Genomic DNA, 24489 nt, shown 5'->3' with positions numbered 1-24489 from the left:
AGTGCTGGGGGGGCCTCCACGTTACTCAGAGGAAGGGAAAAAGCATTAGTGCCCCAAGCCCTAACCCACTTCCATACTCACACCCGCACTATGCAAGGCTGGCTGGGCTGTAATGTAAGAAGAAAAGGGGGGGGGACAGAAGTTCTGTCCTGTGTGCACAGGTCGTCCAGGTTCTGCTGTTGATCTCCAATTTGCCTTGGCTCTCAGAAGGGTTTTTAAGTCCTGAATTCTTTTGGGGGCGTTTTGTTCAGTGACCTCTGTTCCCCACGCTCTTTGTAACAGTCCAAACCCGGTCTCTGTGGCCTCCTCAGCTTTCCCAAAACACACGGGCTCCAAGGAAGCAAAATTTTGTACCCCCCCCCCCCTTCACTGTCTCGTTCGTTTTTGCAATCTCAGCAATCCAGAGCAGAGGGGGAGGGGCACGTGCAGGGCGAGGGTGAGAAGGGAGGGGCGAGTGGGGGGCGAGCACGCGGCGAGGGGGGTCGATAAGTGGGATACGCGTGGAGCGACCAAAGGCGCGCGGCGGCGGGTGCGCGCGCACGCACGCACGCACGCAGCAGAACTCCATTTCCGGGCGTGTCCCTGAATGGGCGCGCAGGCGCAGTAAGTGTCGGGCTCACGGGAGGGAAGCCGCTGCCCGGAAGAAGTCCCGGCCCGCCAGGCGCCTGCGCATTGACGATCTGTGCGCGGGCCCAGGTAGGAGCGTGCGAGGGTTGCGCATGTGAGCGGGGAGGTGCCGGGAGGGGGCCCCGCGGGGGGCGGGGGCAGCCGGGCGTTGGGGGCCGGGCGGGCGGAGCGGGCTCTCACCGGCCCCTTGTGTCCGCAGGGATCCTGCGAAGCCGCCGCCGCCGAAGATGTCGAGCCTGGCGTCCGCCAGCTGCGAGCCCCCGGGCCCCGAGCCGCAGGAGAAGAAGCCGCTGAAGCCCTGCTGCGCCTGCCCCGAGACCAAGAAGGCGCGGGATGCCTGGTAACCGGGGCCGCCGCGGGGCCCAGGGGCGGGGCGGGTGGCGCTTCCCCGCGGGCCACGTCCTCCCTCACCCTGGTTGCGTCTGCGGGGCTGGCTTCGGTCGGGCCGGCTTAACTACAGCCCCCGGGGTCGTTCGTACCGCTGAGCGAGCCAGCTGGGCCGGGCTACCTGGGAAGTGCAGACCGGGGCGGTGTCGACGGAAGCCCTCCCCTTTCATCCGGGGTGCGGTCAGCACCGCCGCGTCTCCCGGGTGTGTGGCTTTCCCCGGCACCGCGCCCTGCCCGGCCTGTCGCTGCCCGTGTCCGTTTTCAGTGTAGCCCAAGCCTCCGGCTGGTTCGCCGTGGACAGGTGACCCCCCTGCCAAAATCCCCATGATAACTCCCGCTAATTCGTTCCCTCCCTTAGTCTGCAGGTAGGTGAGGGACTGAATAGGCCATGGAAGTTGAGCCTTCTAAGAATGACCTGGCTGGATCGGGCTGATGGACTATCTAGCCCGATAGCCTGTCATCCGGCAGTGGCTGGTGCCAGTTGCTTCAGAGGGAATGAAGAGGGCTAGAATCAAGTGATCCAGCCTCCTAATCCCAGAAATGCTTCAGAGGATGCAGCCGAGGACTTGAAGTGGTGCTGGGGGAGCTTTCCCAGTCATTGTCTTTATTGCTGTTGCGTCGCAAATAGGGATTTCAGTTGCCAGAACTCTGTCTGGAACTTTTCTCCATTTTAATTATAGATTAATCCAGTCCCTCAGAAACAAATAACTAACTACCATGTAGATGATATTTTAAAGTTCCCAGGGGATCACCTGCCTTTTTCAGGCAGTGATTACTTACTGTTTGGGATTTGTTTTGGCAGCACCATCAATTGATACAAATGATACAAGTTCTCTTTAAATTATCAGGAAACTACTTTAATCCAATGTGTTGATGTTTAAAATTCCAGCACCAATGGTGATGCAAAAATAACTCCAGAAAAATCCAGTGTGTATACAGGTCTTATCATTACTTTTATTTTTCTTAATATATTGTCTTAGTCTGATTATAAATTAGCTTTCTGCCTTCTGAGGTACTCTACCCAAATAAATATCTTATGGGGGAGGGAGTTTCGGAGAGCAAAGCTAAAAGGCCCAATCTGCTAAGCATTTTTAGTTTTCATATACCAACAGAAATTCATACTGGGTTGAAGGAGGAGGGAGTTACTTGTTAGGTCACAATTAGCTCATCTTCTCAGCTGTGACAGGATGGTATGCTGTAGTATGTTTTGCCCTTTCTAGTTTACATGTCTCAGGTGCTGGGACTTGCTTTACTTCCCTTGAGAGAATAATCCATCTCAGGCTTTGTCTACACTAAAGGGAAAAGTCGATCTAAGCTATGCAATTTGAGTTACATGAATAGCGTAACTCAAATCGACGTAGCTTAGATCTTCTTACTGCGGGGTCCACACTACGCAACATCGATGGGAGATGCTCTCCCGTTGACTCCCCTTACTCTTCTCGATCAGGTGGAGAGTCGCCGGGAGAGCGATTGGAGGTTGATTTAGCAGAACCCGCTAAATTGACCGCTGATGCATCGATTTCCACAGCGTCAATCCTCCGGTAAACGTAGACAAGCCTTAATAGCTTGCACTACTAAAGGACTCTTCCTGATATGCATCCTAATTTTTCTTAACTAAGTTTTATCCCGTTATTTATTGCTTTGGACCTCCCTACACATTTCCTTTTTTTTCCCCAGTGTTTTCACCTGTCAGTTAGTGCAAGTCATCTACAAGTTTCTCTTTTCTGTGTATCCAGCTACCAGCCTCAAAGCACTCCCTCCTGAGAAATAATACACTCAAGAGTCTTGTGACACTGCAAGTATTCAAGACAAGGAAGTGGGAGTTTGGGTGGGGATATTAAATGGATATACCAAAGTAAAAATCTCACTTCCGCCTGAAAATTGTTTGTCTACTGTCATTACAAGTAACAGAGAGGAACGCTTCTCAGTGTTATGTTTTATTTATGTATATGACAGCCCTTCCTGTATAGTCAGTTCCCTATAGTTGTCTTCTATAGTGTATATTTCACTACACTTTCTGTATCATCAGTTTCTCTTGTTGCTTTTGGGATTTGCACACGGCAGCGAGTCAGAGAAACACTTAATTTACTTCTTTTAAAACACCAAAATTGGTAAGTGGTTTCAGGACACACATAGTATCAGAAACTATTAACTTTTTAAAAAAAACCTAACTAGCTCTCTACACATTCTTATGACCCATGCAGCAGACTCTTGTTGCTTCAGACTTTAAAGACTTTTAATACAAGTTAAATCCTAATTTCTGAAGTTTTTACTACAATTTGTCTGCAAACTTGTAGAGTAGAATTATGTTTAGCATTTCATAATGAACCTTGGCCTCACTGAGGAAGTTATCTCACTAAGTGGTATTCTATCCTTTAGAGGTGAGAGAATAGCAACAATAATTTGATACCTGGGTTAAAAATAATATATGCACCTCTACCCTGATGTAGCACTACCCGATATAACACAAATTCGGATATAACGCAGCGCTCTGGGGGGTGGGGCTGTGCGCTCTGGCGGATCAGCGTGTCTGGCTCTGACACGCTGCTCTGAGCGGCGTGTAAAGGGTGCTGGGTTGGGGCAGAGGGTCTCGGAGGGTGGTCAGGGGACAGGGAGCAGGTGGGGGGGGTTGGATGGTTCGGAGGTTCTGGGGGCAGTGCGGTCAGGGGACAGGGAATGGGGGTGTTGGATAGGGTGTGGGGGGGGCCTGTTGGGGGCGGGGGTGTGGGTAAGGGTCGGGGCAGTCAGGACAGGGAGCAGGGGGGTTGGGTAGGGGGTGCGGTCCTGGGAGGGGTGATTAGGGACGGGGGGGGGGGGTTTCTGGAGGTGGTGGTCTGGGGACAAGGGGTGGGGGGTTGGATGGGTCGGGGGTTCTGAGGGGTCAGTCAGGGGGCAGGAAGTGACTATTAATAGAAGTGCTCAAGGCCAAAGCAAGTTCAATATAACATGGTTTCACCTGTAACGTGGTAAGATTTTTTTGGCTCCCGAAGACTGCGTTATATCTGGGTAGAGGTGTACACAATTTTTAATGTCTTTAATTGTTACTAATAGCACCTTAGATTATTGCAGTAGAATTTCAGAAACCAATTTACTTTTCATCGTTTAATCATTTTAACATTTTTGAGTTGACAGTGAAAATGCTGTAGTTAAGTAGGTCTCTAATGATCCATGGAGAGCTTGCTGGTCCTCCTTTGGGGCTGGGACTCTGTCGATTTGCAAGTCAGTAAATCAGTGGCTGTTAAATGAATAATAACCATCTATGATTGCAAAGTATAAACCCCACAGTTGGAAATAGGAATTATTTAGGGTGATACAAAATAGTATATGTTACTTGGTTTTCTGTCTTGGGTAGTTAAAAATTAAAATAGGGACAATATAAGCTAAACATCAAGATAACTTCCTGATTGTGGGGCATGGTAGGCCATGGAATACTTCCTTAAGGGAAAGGGCAGGTACTCCCTTCCACTGGACATTTTAAAACTAGGGTATTTTACACAACAGATAACTATCCAGTAGCACTAACTGCCACTAGACATCTCTGAGGATAAGTTCTTAGGATATGAAGAAAGATTAGGCACTTTTATGTAGATAATCAGAACATCCACTGTTAAATTAGACAGCATAAAAAGTTTGTTTTGTAGAATGAATATAAAACCTGTTGCTTCAGAACATAACCCAATCACTAACTGAAGGAATTTAAACTTTCACTATGGTTGAGTTATTCCATAACTGTTCCCTATGGAGTATCTTTCTCCTTCCTCTGAATGATTTGATACTGGCTACAGACAGAGACAGAATCGTGGATTGAGTGAAGCAGTATGGCAAGTTCCACGTTATGCTTGGCCAAAGTAGAGAAGGGATATGTGGAGTTAATTTCTGAACTTCTCCATAGTTTTTTGGCTTGGGGTCCTCTCTAGACAAAGCACTGCACTGTATGGCATAATTCTGCCCTGGACAAGGATGGAGGAGAGAGGATCTCAGACTTAATAGGAGTCTTCCATTTCTGTGATGATAAAATGTGTGTGACTGCCCAGGGAACTGTGGGAGACGCGACTCACAGCCCCCACCACTGCAGGGGGAGGGGGACAGCTCCAACTCCATCCCCGGCCACGTGGGAGGGAGGAGGAGACAGCTCCCACCCTAGCCATTGGGGAGGGGTGGTGGGTGGACAGCTCTGGCCCTGGCTGTTGACCGCTCTGGCCACTGCTGCGGAATGGGGTGGCAGCTCTGGCCACTGCAGCAGGGCTGAAGCCAAAGAAATCACTGAGGTCCGGTGAAGTCATGGAATCTGTGATCTTGTAATCATATTCTTACTCATAGTCCTCCCCTGAGGTGTGTCAATATCAGACCTGTATTTTAGAGGGGAAACTGAGGCACAGGTGTGTAGTAACTAAAAATTATGGCCTAAATGACTTACCAAACATCATGCTGTGAGTTAATGACAGAACCAGGAATAGAACACAGTTCTCCTGACTGCTGGTCCCCTGCTCAAGCCACTAGAACTTGGTGGCTTGCAAAAGAGAACTGTTTTTTGTGTGCGTAAAGTACTTTGGTGCAAACATGAACATGAGGTGTGCTTGTTCCACATCACTGGAATCATTAACCCATGCATATTTTTCCCAAATAATACAATGTATTACTTGAAGTCTCTTTAGGTTTCAACTTGATAACTATTCTTAATCATATTTATGGCCTTGTAGCTGCTGCTACCACCCCTTACAGCTACAAATGCTCTACCCTAATAGATGCCAAAAGTAGCTCCATTGTTCAAAATTCTTCCAGAATTTTCCTTTTAATGGGAACTTTGCACAGACCTGGAAGGTGACAAACTTGAATACTTTTGGAGGAAAGTAAAGGTATAAATCTGAACATCTTTTAATTTTCTAAAGTAGTCTTGTATTCTGAAGTTCTATAGTTGGCCAAGTGACTCAAGGTTTAACACTCAAATCAACTCAGTGGCATTTCTGTTTGTCTGTAATGTGATAACTTTGGAATGCTGTGTTTGATCAATTCCAAAATTTCAAGGATGTTCTAGGTATCCATGAGCATAAGCCCAATGGATTTTGATGTAACTCAGACACTGGAAAAGCCTTACTCCCAGGAAAATCAGGGTGCCCCAGACTGCCTGGTACTGTAGGCAAAAGGATCTTTCTGCCACCCCTTGCTGCTGCCTACACTTGTCAGATGCTGCAGCTTAACTATCTGTACAGAGAGTTGTCTGTAGCCTGGACCCTACAAAAATAAGAGCCTTACAGGGAGGGTTTAAAGTGTGTGTGGTGAATGGGGACCAGTGGTACTGAGGGCATGGGGGGAGCAGAGCAGTGGGGGTGTGGGAAACAGCAACCCAGAGAGGGAGAGAAAAGTAGAGGTGGAGCTGTGAGGAAGCAGGGACCCACAGAGGACTGTGGTGGCAGGGAAGCCAGGACCCAGAGGAGAGTGGGGACAGGGAGAATCTACTTTGTGATTGTGGGGGCAAGGGAGTGAACTAGGAACCTGCAAGGGAATGGACATATGGGGAGTGTTGATGAGGGATGCAGGGACCTAGAGAATGACACCCTGGCATGTGGTGGAGCTGTGGGAGAGTTGCAAAAAGTCCCTGGAATAGAGGGGCATGAGAGGATGGCATACAGGGAGGTTGTGGGGGGATGCAAGGAGCCCCTGATGGGTGCAATGCATGTGTCCCCCTCATTGTTAAGCTCAAGTTTTCAAAGATCTTCACCACCACCACCCTCCACCCGATTTGAGGTTTCATCTTTTCTTCAGAACCTCTTTTCATTTAAAAAAAAAAAGATGGCACATAGACTCCTGGAAGAAAAAAAATACTGCCTTGGGTATAACACAGGCAAAAGTATTAACTGACTCAGTTTAATTCATTGGTGTCAAGTGAGTTTGCAGCTGTGCAGCAAAGATGAAAAGCTTAATGAGTATGCCTGTAATGTTAACTTTCCCTTGTCGTCTCCTTGTATTGTCCAGGTTCTCTGAGCATAGAGCCCAGCTGGCAGCTGTCTTCCTCAAAGTCAGCTTGGCTTCCATTGCAGACTGTGACAGACAATGGCCCTCTTTACTAAGAGTAGCCTCCCTTCCGCTTGAAAAGGCTGTAGGGAAATGACAGCCATCTTATCTGAGAGAAGCCTGTGGCTTCATTCCTATGGGGAAGGACGGGAGACGGTCAATATCTTTACTAGGTGTCCTCTCTTTCCACATGCAATAACTAGATGAGGATAGTCTCTCTGAAGTAAACCAGTTAATTCTCCCTGAGGTAAACTGCAGATTAAATTAATTTGAAACTACTGCCTTTTCAATTTATTTTTATTATTTAAAAACAAACAGGGAAAGTCAAACAAATCAGCTGAGTTTAAGGGCAGCCTTATATTAAATCAGATTGTTTCAAATTTTTATTTGTGTAATTGATTTTATGGCCTGCTTACTATGAAATCTGTTATACAATTTCTTCCCTTCATGAACCCTTCACCTGCAAGAGCCATCAGTCCTGCAAATCTGAGGATTACATGGTGTCCGTTTTGCTAGCTAACCAGGGAAATCTCTTTGCCTTGCAGCATCATTGAGAAAGGGGAGGAGCACTGCGGGCCTCTTATTGAGGCTCACAAGGAGTGCATGAGAGCCTTGGGGTTTAAAGTATGAACGAGATGAGCAGCGGGGCTGTATGCATGGTGAGTATAGACTGTGGGACCACGTTCATCACTTGGTCTCTGCCTCTGCAGTGGCCCTGAGAACACAGTAGGTGTCACTAGTAGGTCTGGACTACCAGCACAGCACCTCCTTATATGTGAAAGGTGGTGCCTTAGGATGAAGAAGAGAAGGCAGGCATCTGCTGCTGGCCTCACTGGCTCAAGAGTAACTGCTGCTGGCCTCCTAGAGTAGTGGTTTTCAAACTTTTCTTCTGGTGACTCAGTTGAAGAAAATTATTGATGCTTGTAACCCAGCGGAGCTGGGGATGAGGGGCTTGGTTGAGGGCTGGGGCGGAGGGTTGGGGTGAGGACTGCGGGGTGGGGCCAGGGATGAGGGGTTTGGGGTGCAGGAGGGGGCTCTGGGTTGGGTTGGGGGCTCAAGGCTGGGGCAGGGGGTTGAGGTAAAGGAGGGGGTCTGGGCTCAGGGTGCAGGCTCTGGGGTGGGGCCAGGGATGAGAGGTTTAGGGTGCAGGAGGGGGCTCAGGGCTGGAGCAGGGGATTGGGGCACGGGCTTACCTCGGACAGCTCCTGGTCTGCGGCACAGTAGGGGTGCTACAGCAGGCTTCTTGCCTCTCCTGGCACCGCAGACTGTGCTGAGCCCCGGAAACAGCCAGCCGCAGGTCCAGCTCCTAGGTGGAGGCATGCAAGTGACTCTGTGCAGCTCGTGCCCACAGGCACCGCTCCCCCCAGCTCCCATTGTCCGGGCACAGGTAGGGACTAGCCTGCCTTAATCGGGCAGCGTCGCTGACAAGACTTTTAATGGCCTGGTCAGCGGTGTTGACCAGAGCCACTGCGGCCCAGTGTCTTACATTCCACGACCCAGTACTGGGTCGTGACCTGCAGTTTGAAAAGATGCTGTATTAGAGGGCTTGCAGTGTTGAAAGGACTGCTGGGAGTCTGCATCCATGTTAAGTAATTCTACAATCACAAAGCACAATCCAACTCTTACTAACAGCTGTCCTGTAATAGATTTGGATTTGGAGAGGGTTATAAACAGGGAGTTTGAGAGGGTATGAAATGATTAAAAATGACAGTGCCTTCTTTAAATATGGAGTTCAGCTTTCCTTCTTTCATCTTTTATTGTCTCACCATCATTACAAAGACACCATATTGTATTCCTAGAGTACCTACAACAGGGAAACTCTGGAAGTGACTGTCACGAGTGTAGTGGTCAAATTGCTGCATATAGTGACCTTTATGACAGGAGGCTGTTGAACTGTTACTGATCATGTCCAGTAGAAGTCTTGTCTCTTATTTGAGGTATTCTTTTTCTTCTCCTAGGTGATTTGCTGTTGGGTGACTGGTTTCTCGGGTGGCTGAACAATATTAAGTTATTTCTGCAAGCTACTTCAAAGAACAAACTTATGAGAAATCTATTTATAAAGAATTTCTAATAAAAACCATATGTATATTGCCTCTGTGGCACCTCCATTATCTGATCTTGACTGGCTGATAGAGATATATTTTCCTCTTAATAAAGGATTTAAAAATGCTCATTTCCCTTTCATTTTTAAAGCAAAGGTTACCCCCACCTTCTAATCCAAACCATTTTCTGTAGTATGTTGGGCAGCAATTGGTTAATGACTCTCCTTTCCTTTCCCTATCCACATTGGAATAAGAACCGCGATAGCTGCAATCATATTAAAATATGCTAGTTTCTAGCGAGATTTTTCCCTCTACTACTAAGGATGGGGAAATCATGCTAGCGATAAGTGATCCTGTTGTGGACAAAAGCAAAGATATGCTGAAGCTTGTAGCTGTTGCCTGTTGTGCAGGGATAACCAGTATTGCAGATAAGTCAGGGCATCTGCTCCTGTAAGCCTGCTGCTCTTTGCACGGAACTTCCCCTAGGGTTGAAACAGGTTCTGCTGCTCCTAATGTTGTGCTGTCCACATCTCCCAAGACAGAAATTTAATAATCATTGGCACTTCTGTACCATTGCTTGAAAAATTCACTAGCTCGTGGAAAGTTAGGAACTTTCCATGTGAAGTTGGGGAGGCTTAAGTTAACACCTTTTTAAAAATAAGTGTCTAGCCCTCATGGATGCTCTACTCACAGTTAACTGATAACAGTGCTACCTTTGTCCTCCTGAGTCTTCACCCATGTTTCACTATATCTACTGGCTCAGGGCTTTTCTAAGCCTGCTGCAAGGTGAAATTAACAAGACATTTGTCAGTTTCTCTGGTGTTATTCAAAACACTTTGGGTGGCACAAATACTGACACATTTAATTTTGAGTGGTGTGTTTGAAAGCTGTGAGTTGAGTCCACTTAAGTGAAAGGGACCTTAAAAATGGAAGCTGGGGAAGGGTGGGAAGAGAAGCAGACCTCCCTTCGCTAACAGCTATGGGTTGGGTGAGAGAACTCATTCTCCTTTACAGCGGCTCTCGACTGGGCCCTTCACATTTGTCCGAGACCTATCCAGAAGCTGATGCAAAAGACTGAGCCTCCTTGCAGTCATCAGAAACAACACACTGGAAGTAACCCCAATGCACTCTCACTTCCCAGAAACTTCTGTCTCTAGTGGTGGTTCATCTCTTGTGTTAGCCTGTGTTTTGTAGGTTTTGTTTTCTAGTAGAAAGCATACAGTAAGTCTTTGTTTTGTATCTATAGCCACCTCTACCAAAGGATCTGTAAGTGCTTCACATATGTTAATTAAACCTTAACCTGCTCTGTCAGGAAGGTAAATAATATCCTCATTGTATTGAGGGGCAAACGGAGACCCAAAAGGGCAATTGCTTGCTCAGGGTCACAGGTAGTGGCAAACCAGCAATAGAACTTGAATCTTCTGGTGCATATTCCTGCCCTTTGGCCACAAGATCATCCTTTCCTCATTAGTGAAGGCCAAGAAAGAGTGAAAAAGGAAGATGAGTATCCTCCATTTATATTTCTTAGGTTCCAGTTCTCCCTAACCACTGCAGACTACGAATAACTCCCCATCAAGACAGTAGGAGTTGGTTGGGTTGGGTGGAGGTGGGGGTGGGGCGGGGGAAGAACAGCTCTGTGTTTGCTAGGCACCTAATTCTAAGTATGTCTAACTTTCTGTTGTCCTGTTTCATCCCCAAACAGACTGTGATGAAAGTGTTTTTTCAAATTGCTCTCTCCTGATGTATGTGGCAGCCTTCACTTACACTGTTTCTTCACCCTACAGTAAGCTGCCAAAGGTGACCCAGGCTCTGGTATTGCTTACTTTGGTACTAATAAGTGTTCCACATGGAGCCAGTCTTCCCAGGGATAAAATCAGCCAGGGATGGTGACTGACTGACTCATTCCATCTCTTTTTTTAAAGGTGTCTTCAAGTCTCACGCTAGTCCTTTCTAGTACAAAATGTGTTAATCCAGAATACAGTATTAGTAGAGGAGCTGCTCATGTCTCTTTAAGTGACTAGTGCCAATGGGAATGGTATGATAGGCATGACTGCTGTAAGTTTGTCCTGAAACACAACCACCCTTGTAATCCTATCTTATGCAAAGGCCTATTCCATTGGCATATGCAGGCTGACTTCATGCTGTCGTCCTTTGCATCCATATTCTGACCTCAAAGGATGCATCTGGCCGTGAAAAGTGACTGCTTCCTGACAACCGTGAGAATTCTCCCACCGGAGCACAGCTGATGATTGTGTTACTGATGCAGAGGATAGAACAGGATCCAGTTTGCTCTCCTAGAGCTCTGTTGACACTATAGGATGACGGAAGATGTTAAAACCCTGACTATTACTGTTGTTGTAAGGGACAGGAAGAGCCTAGCTGGATCCTCAAAGCCTGAGTGCAATTTGCAGTAGTGATCACTAGAGAAAACATCTTTTTGCAGCATATTGGCTCTGGAATCATGGGGGAAGGGTAACTGCTCTCATTGAGTAACTTTTTAGCAGCCACTCTACTACTGTCCGTGCACTTCAAATACATGAACAAGGGGGTATGTTTTTCTTTCTGTAGTGGATGAAGCCCCTGTGTGTTTGCAGCAAACTCTAAAAGTTTAACATGGTGTTATGTTTCCTGTGGGGTGGGCATTCCTTCCATTGCTGTGCCTGCTGTGTAGCTGCCAGCTAACTTTGCTGACACTAGCATTGCTGCTGCTGTAACATGGATTGTAGAAGGTGCACAACCACCGCCAGTGCTGCCTAGTGGTCAGGCAGTGGTTGGCGGGACATCTCCCTGCTGAAGCGCATGCCTGTCTTGGAGCGCTCACACCCAGTTGTTTCCAGTCCTTCCCTTTTGGACAGGAGCTTTGCGGGCTGGGCCCTTGAACAGTTACTGTCTTTTCCAGCTGGCATCTCAGTAGGTGAAGGCTCTTGTAGTATTGTCCTTTCAGAGTGGGTAGGGGATTCCAGGCCCTCCCTGCTCACCAGGCTACAGTCCAGGGCCTAAATGGTGGGCAGCTCCAATCAGCACCTTGGAGCTAAAGCCACTGCCCCCTAGACTACTTCCTACCCCAGCCTCCTCTAGCTCCCCAGAGTAAGTCACTCTGACCAGCTTGCTCTGTCCCATGCTTCTCTTTTATGGGTTTGCACAAGTCTATGTTGTCAGGTCCCAGACAATGAGCTCCTAGGCAGTACTTTCCCCTTACAGTAGCTGTCTGCTCCCTTCCACTGCCCCCCCCCTCTGAGCTGCTTTGCTCTCCTTTTAAAAACCCTGCCTCCAGCTTGTGCAGGTTTTGCAAGTGTGTCTGGGCAGGGTGGCCTGGGCCCAAAGCTGCTCCTTAACTCCATGCTCTCCAATGTGGGGTTTGTATACACCATCACATAGATCCAAACAGAAGAGCTGCTCACAGAGTAGACAAGTGTACCCTAATTGCACAGTGCCTTCCTCCTATTTCTGAATAGAAATACAGCTTCCCCAGAGCCTGTTAGAGATAGGAGGGACGATCCTATGGTAGGGTAGAATTTGTTCATTGCACATTTCCAAGCAGTCCCCTTAACGTTCCCCATCCCCCTGTGCCCTGTAGCATTGTAATGTTAAAGGTGTGAAAATCCTATTGGCTCCTCCACTGAAATTTACCCCTCACACATTCATGTTTGCACTGTGTTCAGAGCAGGATCATTGCCCACACTATACGCTCCAGTCTAAGTTTAAATGTCCCACATGATGGAGTTGCCACCATGTCCCCTAGGAGGCTATGCCACAGTCTGACAGGTCTCCTCCCTAGAAAGCATTTCCTGATATTCCGACTATGTTTTCCTTTGCTAGCTTCCTCCCATTGCTATTAGTTATCACCCAGCGGGGAGGTAGACTTTCTGTTTTTGTAATATGATGGACATTCCTTTGCTCCAAAACAATAGCGAGGAATAGAGTGTAAGCGCCCCCCACACACACACGATAATAAACTAGCTACTTTTCTCCTTTCTGATCTCCATGTTGGGCTTATCTAGTTCTCTGAGTTATGTTAAGTGGCCAGTGCCTGTCTGTTCTCTGTTCCCCTCACTGGCTTCGCTCTTTGGATTTCAATTCCAAACATGGTTATCCATTTGGGGTCTCTCTTCATTCCGTTGCCAAGTGATATACATTCCAAATTCAACACAAGTGCCTGTTGCTCCCCCCTCCCTCTCTGTCTCGCTGCTGCTCTCTCTCAGTCTCTATTTTCACTCCTGGAAGGCTGGGGAGAGTGAAAGCAACAGGAGCTCTTTCCAGTCCCATTCTCTGATGAGTTCTCTAGCTGAAGCCCTCTCCTTACTCTGTGACTGAACTCTTCAGACCTCTTTCCCTGCTCTGTCTTCTGAATGCAGTTGGTGGGGGAAGCCATCTGGCAGGACCGTGCACCTCACCAACAACAAAGAGAAAAATAAGCCATTTGGATTCTCCGGCTTGGGGTTTTTTTTGGTACGAACAAGTTTAAAGTTATTTTTAAAATGTTGCTCTGAAGGGCATTCCAGTGGGACCAGTGAGCTCCAGGGAGAGGAGCTGACAGGCGGCTCCGATTACAGCTGTCTGTGTAATTTTTGTATGACAATACATTTGTAAAGCAGGACGGCGGGGAGGGTGGGGGAAAGGGGAAGGATGAGTGGAAACAGCACCCCTTGGGACCAGATACTTTTCCAGCCCCCTTTATGTGAGGGCTGGAAGCAGAATGCAGAGGGAGCAGCCTATCACCTGGGCAATTGCATCCTCCTCCTAGGCTACATGGGGGGAAGTGGGATCTTTGGCTCCATCTATATCTTCAGCCTTCTGACCACTGGCTACATCTGCTATACTCTGTGGGGCTGGCTGGATGCATGTGGACTAGACATCTTCATGTGGAACATGCTGCTGGTCATGGCCTGCTTGCTTCAGCTGGCTCACCTGATTTACCGGCTCCGCAAGGATACCTTCTTGGAAGAGTTTGACCTCCTCTACAAGACCCTCTGCCAGCCCTTGCAGGTGCCCTTTGAGGTCTACAAAGAGATCGTGAAATGCTGCGAAGAACAGGTCCTGTCACTGTCGAGAGACCAGAACTATGCTGTGGAGGGCAAGACACCCATCAACCGCCTGTCTCTGCTGCTCTCTGGCAGGTAGGCTGTTCCCTGTCCTGACAAGACATTTCCCAGCCCTCAAATGTTGATCCATCTTAATATTTAGGGATAGCTTTGTAGAATTGAGCTAGCAACAATGAATCTGCCTGGTCGGCCTTGCTGGGGATATGTGGGGAGGATTTTCATCTCTTTCTTTGCCATCTTTAAAGCAATCTTAGTGGTGGTGGGAGGTGATGATTTACAGCGCTGGAGTCTGAAGGCCTCTATCGATAGAACAGGTACAACCCTGGCAGCAGTAGTGAAGCTTCTCTCGTACCAGCTTGGTGGAGCAAGGCAGAGAGGCCTCCTTGATCCTGTGGTCTCTTGGGTACCGCTTACAATGGTAGTTTTTGTGACATGGATGCCTGTCTTCTAGGAACTGCTCTGCAATTCACCAGTTTATCTCAGCCAAAAGCTTAGAAGGGAATGGTTCCATCTCTCACTCCCCATGCCCAAAGCCAGTGGTTCACAACTGGGCCGTTTGGTAAGAAAAAAACCATTTGATGTATCCCACCTTATCTGGCAGCCCTCCTACCCTGATCCATCAATGCTGCTTCATTCTGTGGGCCACCAGGAAGGGTTCCATGGACCACTGGACATCCGCAGACCTTAGTTTGAGAACCACTGCACATCACTCCATCTGCCTGAGTCTCTGATTAGATAGTGTAGTGCAGTAACTGTATTAATGAGGAAGGACTTTGTGATGTTTACTTGCCTTGGGCAAAGAAGTAGTTTTAGCAGCATGCCTAGTTTTCAATTCAAAATATCAAAATATAGAAAAGCAAAAGTAGCACTATGGATCTGTCTACACAGTAATTTAAGCCAGGGTCTGAGCATGGGCTCAGACCAGACCTCCCCCCTACACACTTTGTGTCCACACTGCAAATGTGGTAACCAAGAACTCAGAGCCAGGGCAGGAGAGTCTGAGCCCGTGATAAGCTGGGACCTAGGGTCCGAGCCCTATTGCTTTCCTGTGTGCATGTGGCCCCAGCTTGACTTGGGTCCTGGAAGTCCTCCGGATTTATCCCAGAGTTCCTGGCAGCAGAGGAGCAGTGCTGCAGGCAGCCAGCACAGTGGTCAGAAGGGTCATTACTGCCTGGCTGAGCACATTCCCACTTCCCGCTCCGGAGGAGCTTGCCTGGAGCAGGGAGCAAAGCTGACAGGCAGGAGGAGGCTGCTGCTCACCAGGATGTTGGGAATCATCCCTCCTCCAGCCATGCTGAGCCGGGAGCTCTGTTGCTTCCCCTCCCTGCAGGGTGATGCTTGGTCCTGCTCTGTTCTCTGGCCCTTGCTTCTGGGCCTCCGCGGGGCTATGTGTGTGCAGGGGCATTTTGCAGTGTGTACTGCAGGGTGGTGACAGGGAGCCAGCGCCGAAACTTCCCCACAGCCTCCTGAGGATCCCTTCTTTCTGCCTCCCACAGTGTGGCAGGGGCAGGAATAAGAGATCCCAGGTGCTGGAGCACACTACACCCCAAGCCCTGGGTGATGCATTTCACCCTCTGCAGCCAGCACCAGCCAGGCTGGGTGGGTGTGTTTTCTGCGATACCTTCATTTTATGTCAAACTTAAAAACAAACAGACAAAGATAAATAAAAAACCAACCAAACAAAAACACCTTCATTGAACAGCCCATTTTAAAAATTATGAATTGCAAAGTTTCATTGTAACTGTTTGGCAGCCCTGGAGACTGATGGGCTAATTATCCTCAGAGCAGGTGCACATGGGCATTGTCTTGTCATGGGACTCAGCCTAGATGTGGGGAGCCCAATTCTCAGGTTAGATGGTAGTTCAGTATAAAGCCTTCTCAAACTGCTGTCATTCTACTGAGACAGCCACCAAGGGAGCTGATCATGCAGTTTGTGTACTTGTGTGTTCCTTATTGGCATCAATAGCACCGACACAGTTAGGAAACAGGGTGAACAGTAGAATTTTCCCACAGTGAGCCACATTCCTAGGGCTAGAGTGTCGACATGTGGGAGGCGCTAGGCACTTTGGGATATGTGTACTTTGATTTGGGTCTGTGCACTGCAGTGTGGATGCCAGAGCCCTAAGTTGGAGCATGGGTCAGAAAATTCACAACTTAGGGTTAAAATACAATGTAGACGCTCAAGCCCAGGGATCCCTAACACTAGGCTTACATTGCTGTGTAGATATAGCCTATGTTACCTCCCACTGCCAGCCACTCTGCAGCAACACAAAATGAAACAGATCAAGAGAAAGGAAAGAATCAATGGGAGCCATGTTTAGCTCCAAGAATGGCCTGCCAGAATCCCATGCATGAGGTAGTGAGCTTGGCTGGGGTAGGCTGAGAACGTTGCTTGGCATTCCAGCTGTCTGTAACTCACCAGATCATTTCTCTGGTACTGCAGACCCAACTCCTGCCCTGCTGATCTGATGAGGATTTCAGGACTTCCAAAGGGTTCAGGACCAAATTCTTTCTATATTTGTTGACTACACTAGGCCCACGTACAATGAAACCATTCACAGATCTTTCCATGATTTCTTCCTACTGGACAGGTAGGTGTGTGGGGGAAGGGCTGTTCTTCCTTCTCCTCCTGTTTGTCACCTTCCTCCATCATCTTGGGTGGAATTTCAGAGCATAGCAGGCTCATCAGACAACAAAGATAATATTTAGTACTCTGCACTTAGCTAAGACCTTTCATTTGGGGATCTCAAAGCACATCACAAACTGTCAGGGTTCCTTCCCCACCCTGAACTCTAGGGTACAGATGTGGGGACCTGCATGAAAGACCCCCTAAGCTTATTCTTATCCGCTTAGGTTAAAAACTTCCCCAAGGTAGAAACTTTGCCTTGTCCTTGAACCGTATGCTGGCACCACCAAGCGTGTTAAACAAAGAACAGGGAAAGAGCCCACTTGGAGACGTCTTCCCCCATAATATCCCCCCAAACCCTACACTCCCTTTCCTGGGGAAGGCTTGATAAAAATCCTCACCAATTTGTACAGGTGAATGCAGACCCAAACCCTTGGATCTTAAAAACAATGAAAAATCAATCAGGTTCTTAAAAGAAGAATTTTAATTAAAGAAAAGGTAAAAGAATCACCTCTGTAAAATCAGGATGGTAAATACCTTACAGGGTAATCAGATTCAAAACATAAAGAATCCCTCTAGGCAAAACCTTAAGTTACAAAAAGACACAAAAACAGGAATAGACATTCCATCCAGCACAGCTTATTTTACCAGCCATTAATCAAAAGGAAATCTAACGCATTTCTAGCTAGATTACTTACTAACTAACAGAAGTTCTGAGACTGCATTCCTGATCTGTTCCCGGCAAAAGCATCACACAGACAGACCCTTTGTCGTCCCCCCCACCCCCCGCTCCCGCTTTGAAAGTATCTTATCTCCTCATTGGTCATTTGGGTCGGGTGTCAGCAAGGTTATCTTAGCTTCTTAACCCTTTACAGGTGAAAGGGTTTTGCCTCTGGCCAGGAGGGATTTTATAGCACTGTATACAGAAAGGTGGTTACCCTTCCCTTTATTTTTATGACACAAACAGTGATTGTTAAAGCTTCCATAAGTTTCTTGGCTCGTCGAACAGACCTAACCTAATCACTGTGGGCTCAGAGGGTGCCTTATGCTATGGAGCTTGTTGTTCATAGTCTGAGCTGTGTATCAAAATACTAGCGCTTGTACAGCTCTTTAGATTTTTACTTGCTTTGTAAACAATCTTTACAACCCTCTCCCACCGTGACTCCCCCCCGACCCCCACCATTTTACACAGGAAACTGAGGCGCAGAGTGGCGAAGCCCTAGTTCATTTAGGGGGTCTGTGGTGGCTGAGCTGTGACTAGAAGCTAGAAATCCTAATTCCCAGGGCTTTGCTCAGACCATGTCTCCCATTTTAACTGCGGAAGAGTTCTGGTTTAAGGTTACGCTAAGGGGGGGTTGGGGTGTGGCAGATAATCTGCTCTCTTTGAATAAGGAAAAAGTCAGTGACTAAGGCCCATATGCTCCCTTCCCCACCCTGATTGCAGCCCCTTGCTGCGCAATGTGAAGGGGAGCAAATCCACAGAGAAAATGCAGTGGGAGAAAGTGGCTAAGTGGGGGTACTGCCAAATATCTGTCCCCCTGCCAACGGTCTGCATCCAGCAGCCTGCTTCAAAACTGTAGCTAACCTACTGGTAAAGTCAGTGGAGAGTTAATACTGTCTTACTTCTCACTGAGGGCTCTGTGACTCCCCTTCATGGGGTCAGAGTGCTGCTGAAGGAAGTTAGCTAATTACATCAAAGCTATTGGTCCTGCCATACTGCCACGGATGTGGGAGTAGCATGGAGGGTGAGTCTGAGTCATGTGCTCCACAGGTCTGGCGCTGGACCCCCAGTTCCCTCTTCTGGCCTCTCCATGCCAGACCTTGCTATCCCTGCAGGCTGTGGTGATGGGTAGGAGAATGGGAGAAAGGTTGCAGTGGAGCATTACTGTGCTCCACTCTGCATGCTGTTGTACAGAAAGGGAGTGCAGGGGCCTTGACTATTTCATTATTGTGCAGGCTATTTCAGGGTTCCACACTAGCAATAGTCTGAAAGGAGCAAGAGGGGAGGGATACCTCAGTGGTTTGAGCATTGGCCTGGTAAACTCAGGGTTGTGAGTTCAATCCTTGAGGGGGCCATTTAGGGATCTGGGGCAAAAATTGGGGATTGGTCCTGCTTTGAGCAGGGGGTTGGACTAGATGACCTCCTGAGGTCCCTTCCAACCCTGGTATTCTATGATTCTATGATCTATGAACCTCAGAAGTACTGAGTTCAGATTAGAAAGCTCAGATAACAATAGTTTGCCCTTCTCTGGCTCATTCAATCTCAAGAGCTCCAACTACTTTACAAACATGAACGAATTGAACCTCCCAGCTACCCTGGGAGACAGCAGAATCACTATGGCCATTGTTCAGATGGGAAAATTGAGGCATAGAGATGGGAAGAGACTTGCCCCAGCACACACAACTAAATGGCAGAGCCAGGAACAAAACCCAGGTCTCCAGACTCCAAATCCTGTGCCTGAACTGCAATACCTGGCTTTCTACCTCTTGTAGGCTTGAACCAGTGCTGGTCACAAGTTTGACCTTAACTTTGTTGGTCAGCTGCGGTGGCAATAAGGGAGAGGGATACATGGAAGGCAGTGAGACCTAAAGAAACTGAATGATAGTGGACAGCAAAGTCTGAATTTGCTGTGTGATATGGCTGCAGCAACAGCCAATTTGATTTTGGGCTTTATAAATAGAGGCATCACACCATGGAGCATGGGGGCATAGATCCTTCCTATACGGCCCTGATGCAACTACACTGGGGTTTAGTTTTGGGTATTGGTGTAGGAAAGATGTGGATAAGTTGAAAGGAGTTGAGGAAAGGGCAACAAAAATGGTCAGTGGACTGGAAGGAGAGGTGAAAAGAAATTGGTACGAAGAGTTTGTCCTGATGACGGCTGAGGGGCAGTCATACTAACCATCTCCAAGTAGCTGAAGAGGAGAAACCCCCAGGATAGGAGGAATGGTTTAGAATGAGCCAAAGGAGTAATGTGATGACAATAAGAGAGGGAAAATGGGAAAAGAGAGGGCTGAGTATCAGGAAAGACATGTTAGCCTATTAACAATTTCCCAAGAGAAGGGATATTAACTTCCTTAACTGGGACTTTTGTAACTAGACTGGAGAAGACACCAGACAAATATACACTAGGGAACAATCCTGCACTGACACAGGGATGGAGTATATGTAGCTTCTTTGAGAAGATTCTGTACAGGTTACACTGGTTCACCTACCAGCCCTTTTCTGGCCTAAGCCCATCATTCTCCTGTTCTCTGTCTAGGATCAGAGTGAGCCAGGATGGACAGTTCCTGCACTATGTCTTCCCCTACCAGTTCCTGGACTCCCCAGAGTGGGAGTCACTGCGACCTTCTGAGGAGGGAACATTCCAGGTAACTCAGCGCAACCACCTGGCAGCTCTACTGCTCAGACTTGGGCTTTACTGCTTTGTACATGTGCAGGAGAGAGTGGAGAGTGGAGAGGGGGAAGATGGAAGATAGTGGAGAGGGCCAGAGAAGCGTTGTTAATCCTCAGGCTTTGAGCTCTCAGCAGGTCACACAGCTAGGTCTGGAAGACATTCCTCCCCCACCCCCACCCCCACCATGTTATAGTACAGCATTGCATGATCAGATGCATTATCATATTTCTGCCTTCCTCTGAAACACCCAGCATTGGCTGTGGTTGACCCTAGGATTCCAGAGTAGCAGCATCATTGATCTGGGTCTGATTGGCAGGGAGACAGCATGTTTGACTAGATAGATCACTGGTCTGCTTCCATTATGGCGATTTTTTATACCAGCATTAATGTGTTGCACAATGAGAGGGGAAACCTCACAAGAATTGCAGAATTGTGTGCTGCTGCTGTGGGAAAGGGTGACAGTGACGGTAAAGATTTAAATAGCTGATTTTTCAAAAATCTGAGTTTTTGATGATGATGATGATGATGATTCTCAGGCAGGGAAGCTCAGGGAGGGGAAGTGGGGAGAGAAAAAGGGGATATTTTATATTCAAATCTAGTTACTGTACCTTCAAACTGCAAACAACAGATCTAATTCATTGCTCTAAAAACATTTTGGATAAAAGCGGACATTTCTATTTGGGGCCTTCCTTGGGGGTGGGGGAGAATTTCCTTGTCTAAGTTCCCCCTCCACTGTTGGGCTCAATTGTTTCACTTTGGTGCAGAATGGAGAATGGCAGAAGATTAATTAGCTGTGACAGGATCTGGTTGCCGCCTGGATTCTGACCTGGATTTGTCTTCTACTCAGAGAGCAGCTGGCTTGCAGTCTGAACTGGATCAGGTTTCATAGTTACAGTATTTCCCCAGAACATTGAACTATGAGGCCTGATGGTGCAGCGAGAGTGTGAGTGAGTCTGTCTGGCTGCCCTGTAAGGACCTCGGGGTGGGGGAGGGTTATTACTCTATTTCACTTTATGCATTGTGAGAGAAAGAGGGCTGTTTCAGGTGCGATTCAATTGACTGTTAGGAAAATGAGGCTCTGATACTTTAAGTTTCAGCATGACCCTGACTCACTCACAGCCCATCTCAGGGAAGTTCTCATATTCTACCTCCTGTATTTCATAAGGCAGCTGCTTGCATGGCAGTGGCATTAAATATCAAACCCAAGGACGCACACTGCAGCTCAGCCTTGTTTGGCTTCCCAGCAGCCCCTGCCATGGTTTTTGGCCAAGGAGACACCTGTGTATGCAGCACACAGAGAGGCCCCAGGATATTTTGGCCCAGCTGTAACACTTGTTCACATAGCTGTGTCTCAGTTACACTTTCACGTGCCACACTTTGCTCCAGCCTAAGAAGGCTTGGTCCTTTGACATGTTTCCCCATACCACAGCCCGAAAAAGAGCCTGTTTTCCCCTGGGCAAGATTTTAAAAAAACCCAAACTTTCTGTTAAACCCCTAATGTTCTGGCCAACTTCCAACTCATAATTTTGCTCTGCTTCCTGCAATACCCCCCTCAGTATCAAATGCATACGCTAGCCTTCCTCCCTCGCTGTCCTGAACTGGCGTGTGTTGCAGTGCACTGTTAAACAGCTCTTGTGTTGTACCCCAGAGGTGGTAGCCTGGGGGGTATCCAATGGAATGAGTTGAGAGACCCCACTGTCTAAAACAATCTAGGAAACTTGAATGCAGCCTGCAGCACCTGCCTTCCCTCAAGCTGGTGACAAGTGGTGCCGCCCTCCAAAAGAAAGCTTTGTTTCATTTTCCATTTCCCAGCCATTCTGAAACCATGCACTCCTTCCATCCAGCTAACAAGTGAGGGGAATACAGAGCCACCGGTTTTTATATGTAGCTCTCCCCCCTGAAATCAATTATTCTCCCCAATGGTAACAGTTCTGCAGAAAAGGAAGGCTCACAATGCCACTTGTGCTACTCTAGTCTTTTCAGTGGCATTGCATGGGTACAAATGGGGGCATAATTTGAAGATGAGAGGGTGGCAGGGTTGGCTCTGCATGTGGAATTCACTGAACATTTGTGTTAATGATGCACAGGAAGGAGCAGACTGCAGCTCCCTCTCTCTGAGCCGTACTGGCTCTGCATGGAGAAAACAGGACCGGAAAGCAATAAAAGCCCTATTTAGTCTATAAACTCAGCAGCGCCGACTCTCCTACACACAGAGAGCAGCTCTGTGGTGGAAAAGAAACCCCGGTTCCTTTTCAGAGCAGAACCACACTTTAAAGTGATGGAACCAAAGTCTGCTCAGTGTGGCTTATTGTGCTCACTTCCCCGCTCCTTCCTCTGTAGGTCACGTTGACAGCAGAGACGGACTGCAATTATATCACCTGGCCAAGAAGGAAGCTCTACCTCCTGTTGGCAAAAGATCGCTACATCGCCCGCCTCTTCTCGGCCTTCCTCGGCTACGACATCTCGGAGAAGCTGTACGCCCTCAACGATAAGGTCTTCACTAAGTTCGGCCTGCGCTTTGACATCCGCTTACCCAGCCTGTACCACGTCCTGGGACCCGCCTTCTCAGATGCTGAGGGAGAGAAGGAGCTGGAAGAGTGGGAGGAGCGGGCCGTGCCCCATCGTCTGATGCCCACCTTTGTCCAGACAGCTGCCTCAGCCCCTCCTCCTCCTCCTGCCCACCCCAAGGTGACCCGGCCTGACAGTGCCCTGCTGGGTGAGGACTCTACCAGTCTTGTGTTGGAAGATTTTGCTGAGTTGTCAGGGTCTTTTATGGACTATGTAAGCGAAGGGGAGTATATGAAGTGAGGGCACTTCTAACGTGGGCACACGTCACCCTGTGTGGGATCCCCATGTAAGTACTCGCTTGCCCGCGGAAGGAAACACTTCCATCTCTGCCTGGGCCTTGGAGGCGATGGCTAATGGGACTGGCTGTGCAAAGCTTAGCACTAACTCTGCCTAGGGGAGGGGAGGACTAAAGTGTCCCAATCCTTGGCCAGTTTGCTTATGCTTTGATTCCTTGCAAACTTGGTAAATGGCATGAATCCTGGCAGCCTCCACTCAGTCTTTAGGGACTGGGCACCGTGTAAACAGGAACCCAATTGCTAGGTAGGAATAAAGAAAGGTGACCTGCCTGTGTCATTAACGCCCACTGGGTAGCTTCCTATCAAAGTTAACTTCATCAGCACAAGACATTGGTCCATGTAGAGCTGGGCTTTGGGGTGTGAGGGGAATCCCAGTTTCAGGGAAATCACCCAATGATCTTTTAACTTACCAAAAATAAATCAGCTGAGGTAATGCTGCCAGTAAAGGCTGCAAAGACTGTTGTGAAATTTCCACACTACAGCATTCTCAGGACACTTCCTCATTAGAATCTCATGAGATGTGCTGAGTCGGATGTATTTACCCTGAGGAGGTTCATAACAGAATCCTTCTGAAGAACCTGGTTTAAAGGCCTGACTTCAGGCTCTGGTAGCCTCAGTTAACCATAACATTATACAGCCAGGCTACAGTATCCCTAGATCTGAAGAAATCTTAGAACAAGTAGCGTGTCTTGGGAGGAGGGTGCATGACACTGAATAATGGTGTAAAGCTGAGGCAGAATGGAGACACAACAAGGAGAGGGATTTGTAGGGTGTCAAGTCATTTTCCTAGGTGGCCTGGAACAAAACAATAGGGCAGAAAATAAACAGATTTTCTGACTCTGTCAGGGCCATAAAGAATACAGAGGAGAGTGCAGGAGAGTGAGGTATGGATGCTTTTGAATTAAAGGGAGCTTGGGAAATTTCAGGGAATGCAAACACTGGCTTTCTCCGTGGTACTCCTTGAATTCTCTGTGGCTTCCAGAAAGCACACAAGGCCAAATTCTGCCCTCAGTCACAAGAGATCAACGCCAGTGAATTCAGTAAGATTCAGGACTTCGGTGGGTTTGCATGGGTGTCACCACTGGCAAGCTGTGGCCCAGCGTGCCTGATTCTGTCCTCACACTGCCTTATCCTTGTGTGACTCGGTTGACTTCAGTGGCGTTATTCCTGACTTACACAGATGTCAATGAGGGCAGGCTAAGGCCAGACACCAGGGCTCCAGACAAATTCATGGCAGGTGGAGAACTGAAACATTTCTATCTATAGGGTAGGGCTGGGCACCAAGGTGAATTAAAGAAACATCAGCTCAGGCTTTGGAACAGAGAGACTGACAGCTTACAAGAAACTCTTGGGGTTCGTTCTGGCCCCTGCCCTGTTCCCTGAATTGTCACCCTAGTGACATATAGGTGCTGTAAAGGTACCACAGCCAGTGGAAGGGAGAATCCCCCTATGCATGAACAGTGTAAGGTCAGCCCCTGCTGTCCCTCTTGC

At 48.1% G+C, this 24489-nt stretch overlaps 2 protein-coding genes across 3 annotated transcripts in view; both read left to right on the top strand.

The window, feature by feature from the left end:
- The first annotated feature begins 684 nt into the window (after nt 1-684).
- On the top strand, nt 685-9199 carry COX17 (cytochrome c oxidase copper chaperone COX17). Its single transcript, XM_084616695.1, has 4 exons — nt 685-721; nt 827-967; nt 7572-7685; nt 8985-9199. Coding segments are annotated over exons 1-3 (228 nt in total). The 5' UTR covers nt 685-719; the 3' UTR covers nt 7657-7685; nt 8985-9199.
- A 4097-nt stretch (nt 9200-13296) lies between these two features.
- POPDC2 (popeye domain cAMP effector 2) overlaps nt 13297-24489 on the top strand; it is a 17245-nt gene continuing 6052 nt past the window's right edge. Inside the window, exons 1-3 of one of the 2 annotated variants that reach the window (XM_084616694.1) lie at nt 13297-14185; nt 20000-20108; nt 22475-22850. In XM_084616694.1, the coding sequence (XP_084472820.1) occupies nt 13695-14185; nt 20000-20108; nt 22475-22850 (976 nt within the window). In that variant the 5' untranslated portion in view covers nt 13297-13694. Of the gene's footprint in view, nt 14186-19999; nt 20109-22474; nt 22989-24489 lie in introns of both variants that reach the window. The other variant, XM_084616693.1, reaches the window with a different exon arrangement.

The sequence above is a fragment of the Lepidochelys olivacea genome, assembly GCF_965140295.1.
Source record: "Lepidochelys olivacea isolate rLepOli2 genome assembly, chromosome: 1".
In the NCBI taxonomy this organism is placed as follows: domain Eukaryota; kingdom Metazoa; phylum Chordata; order Testudines; family Cheloniidae; genus Lepidochelys; species Lepidochelys olivacea.
The sequence above is the reverse complement of the archived record's forward strand: the minus strand, read 5'-3'. Positions and strand labels throughout refer to the sequence as shown.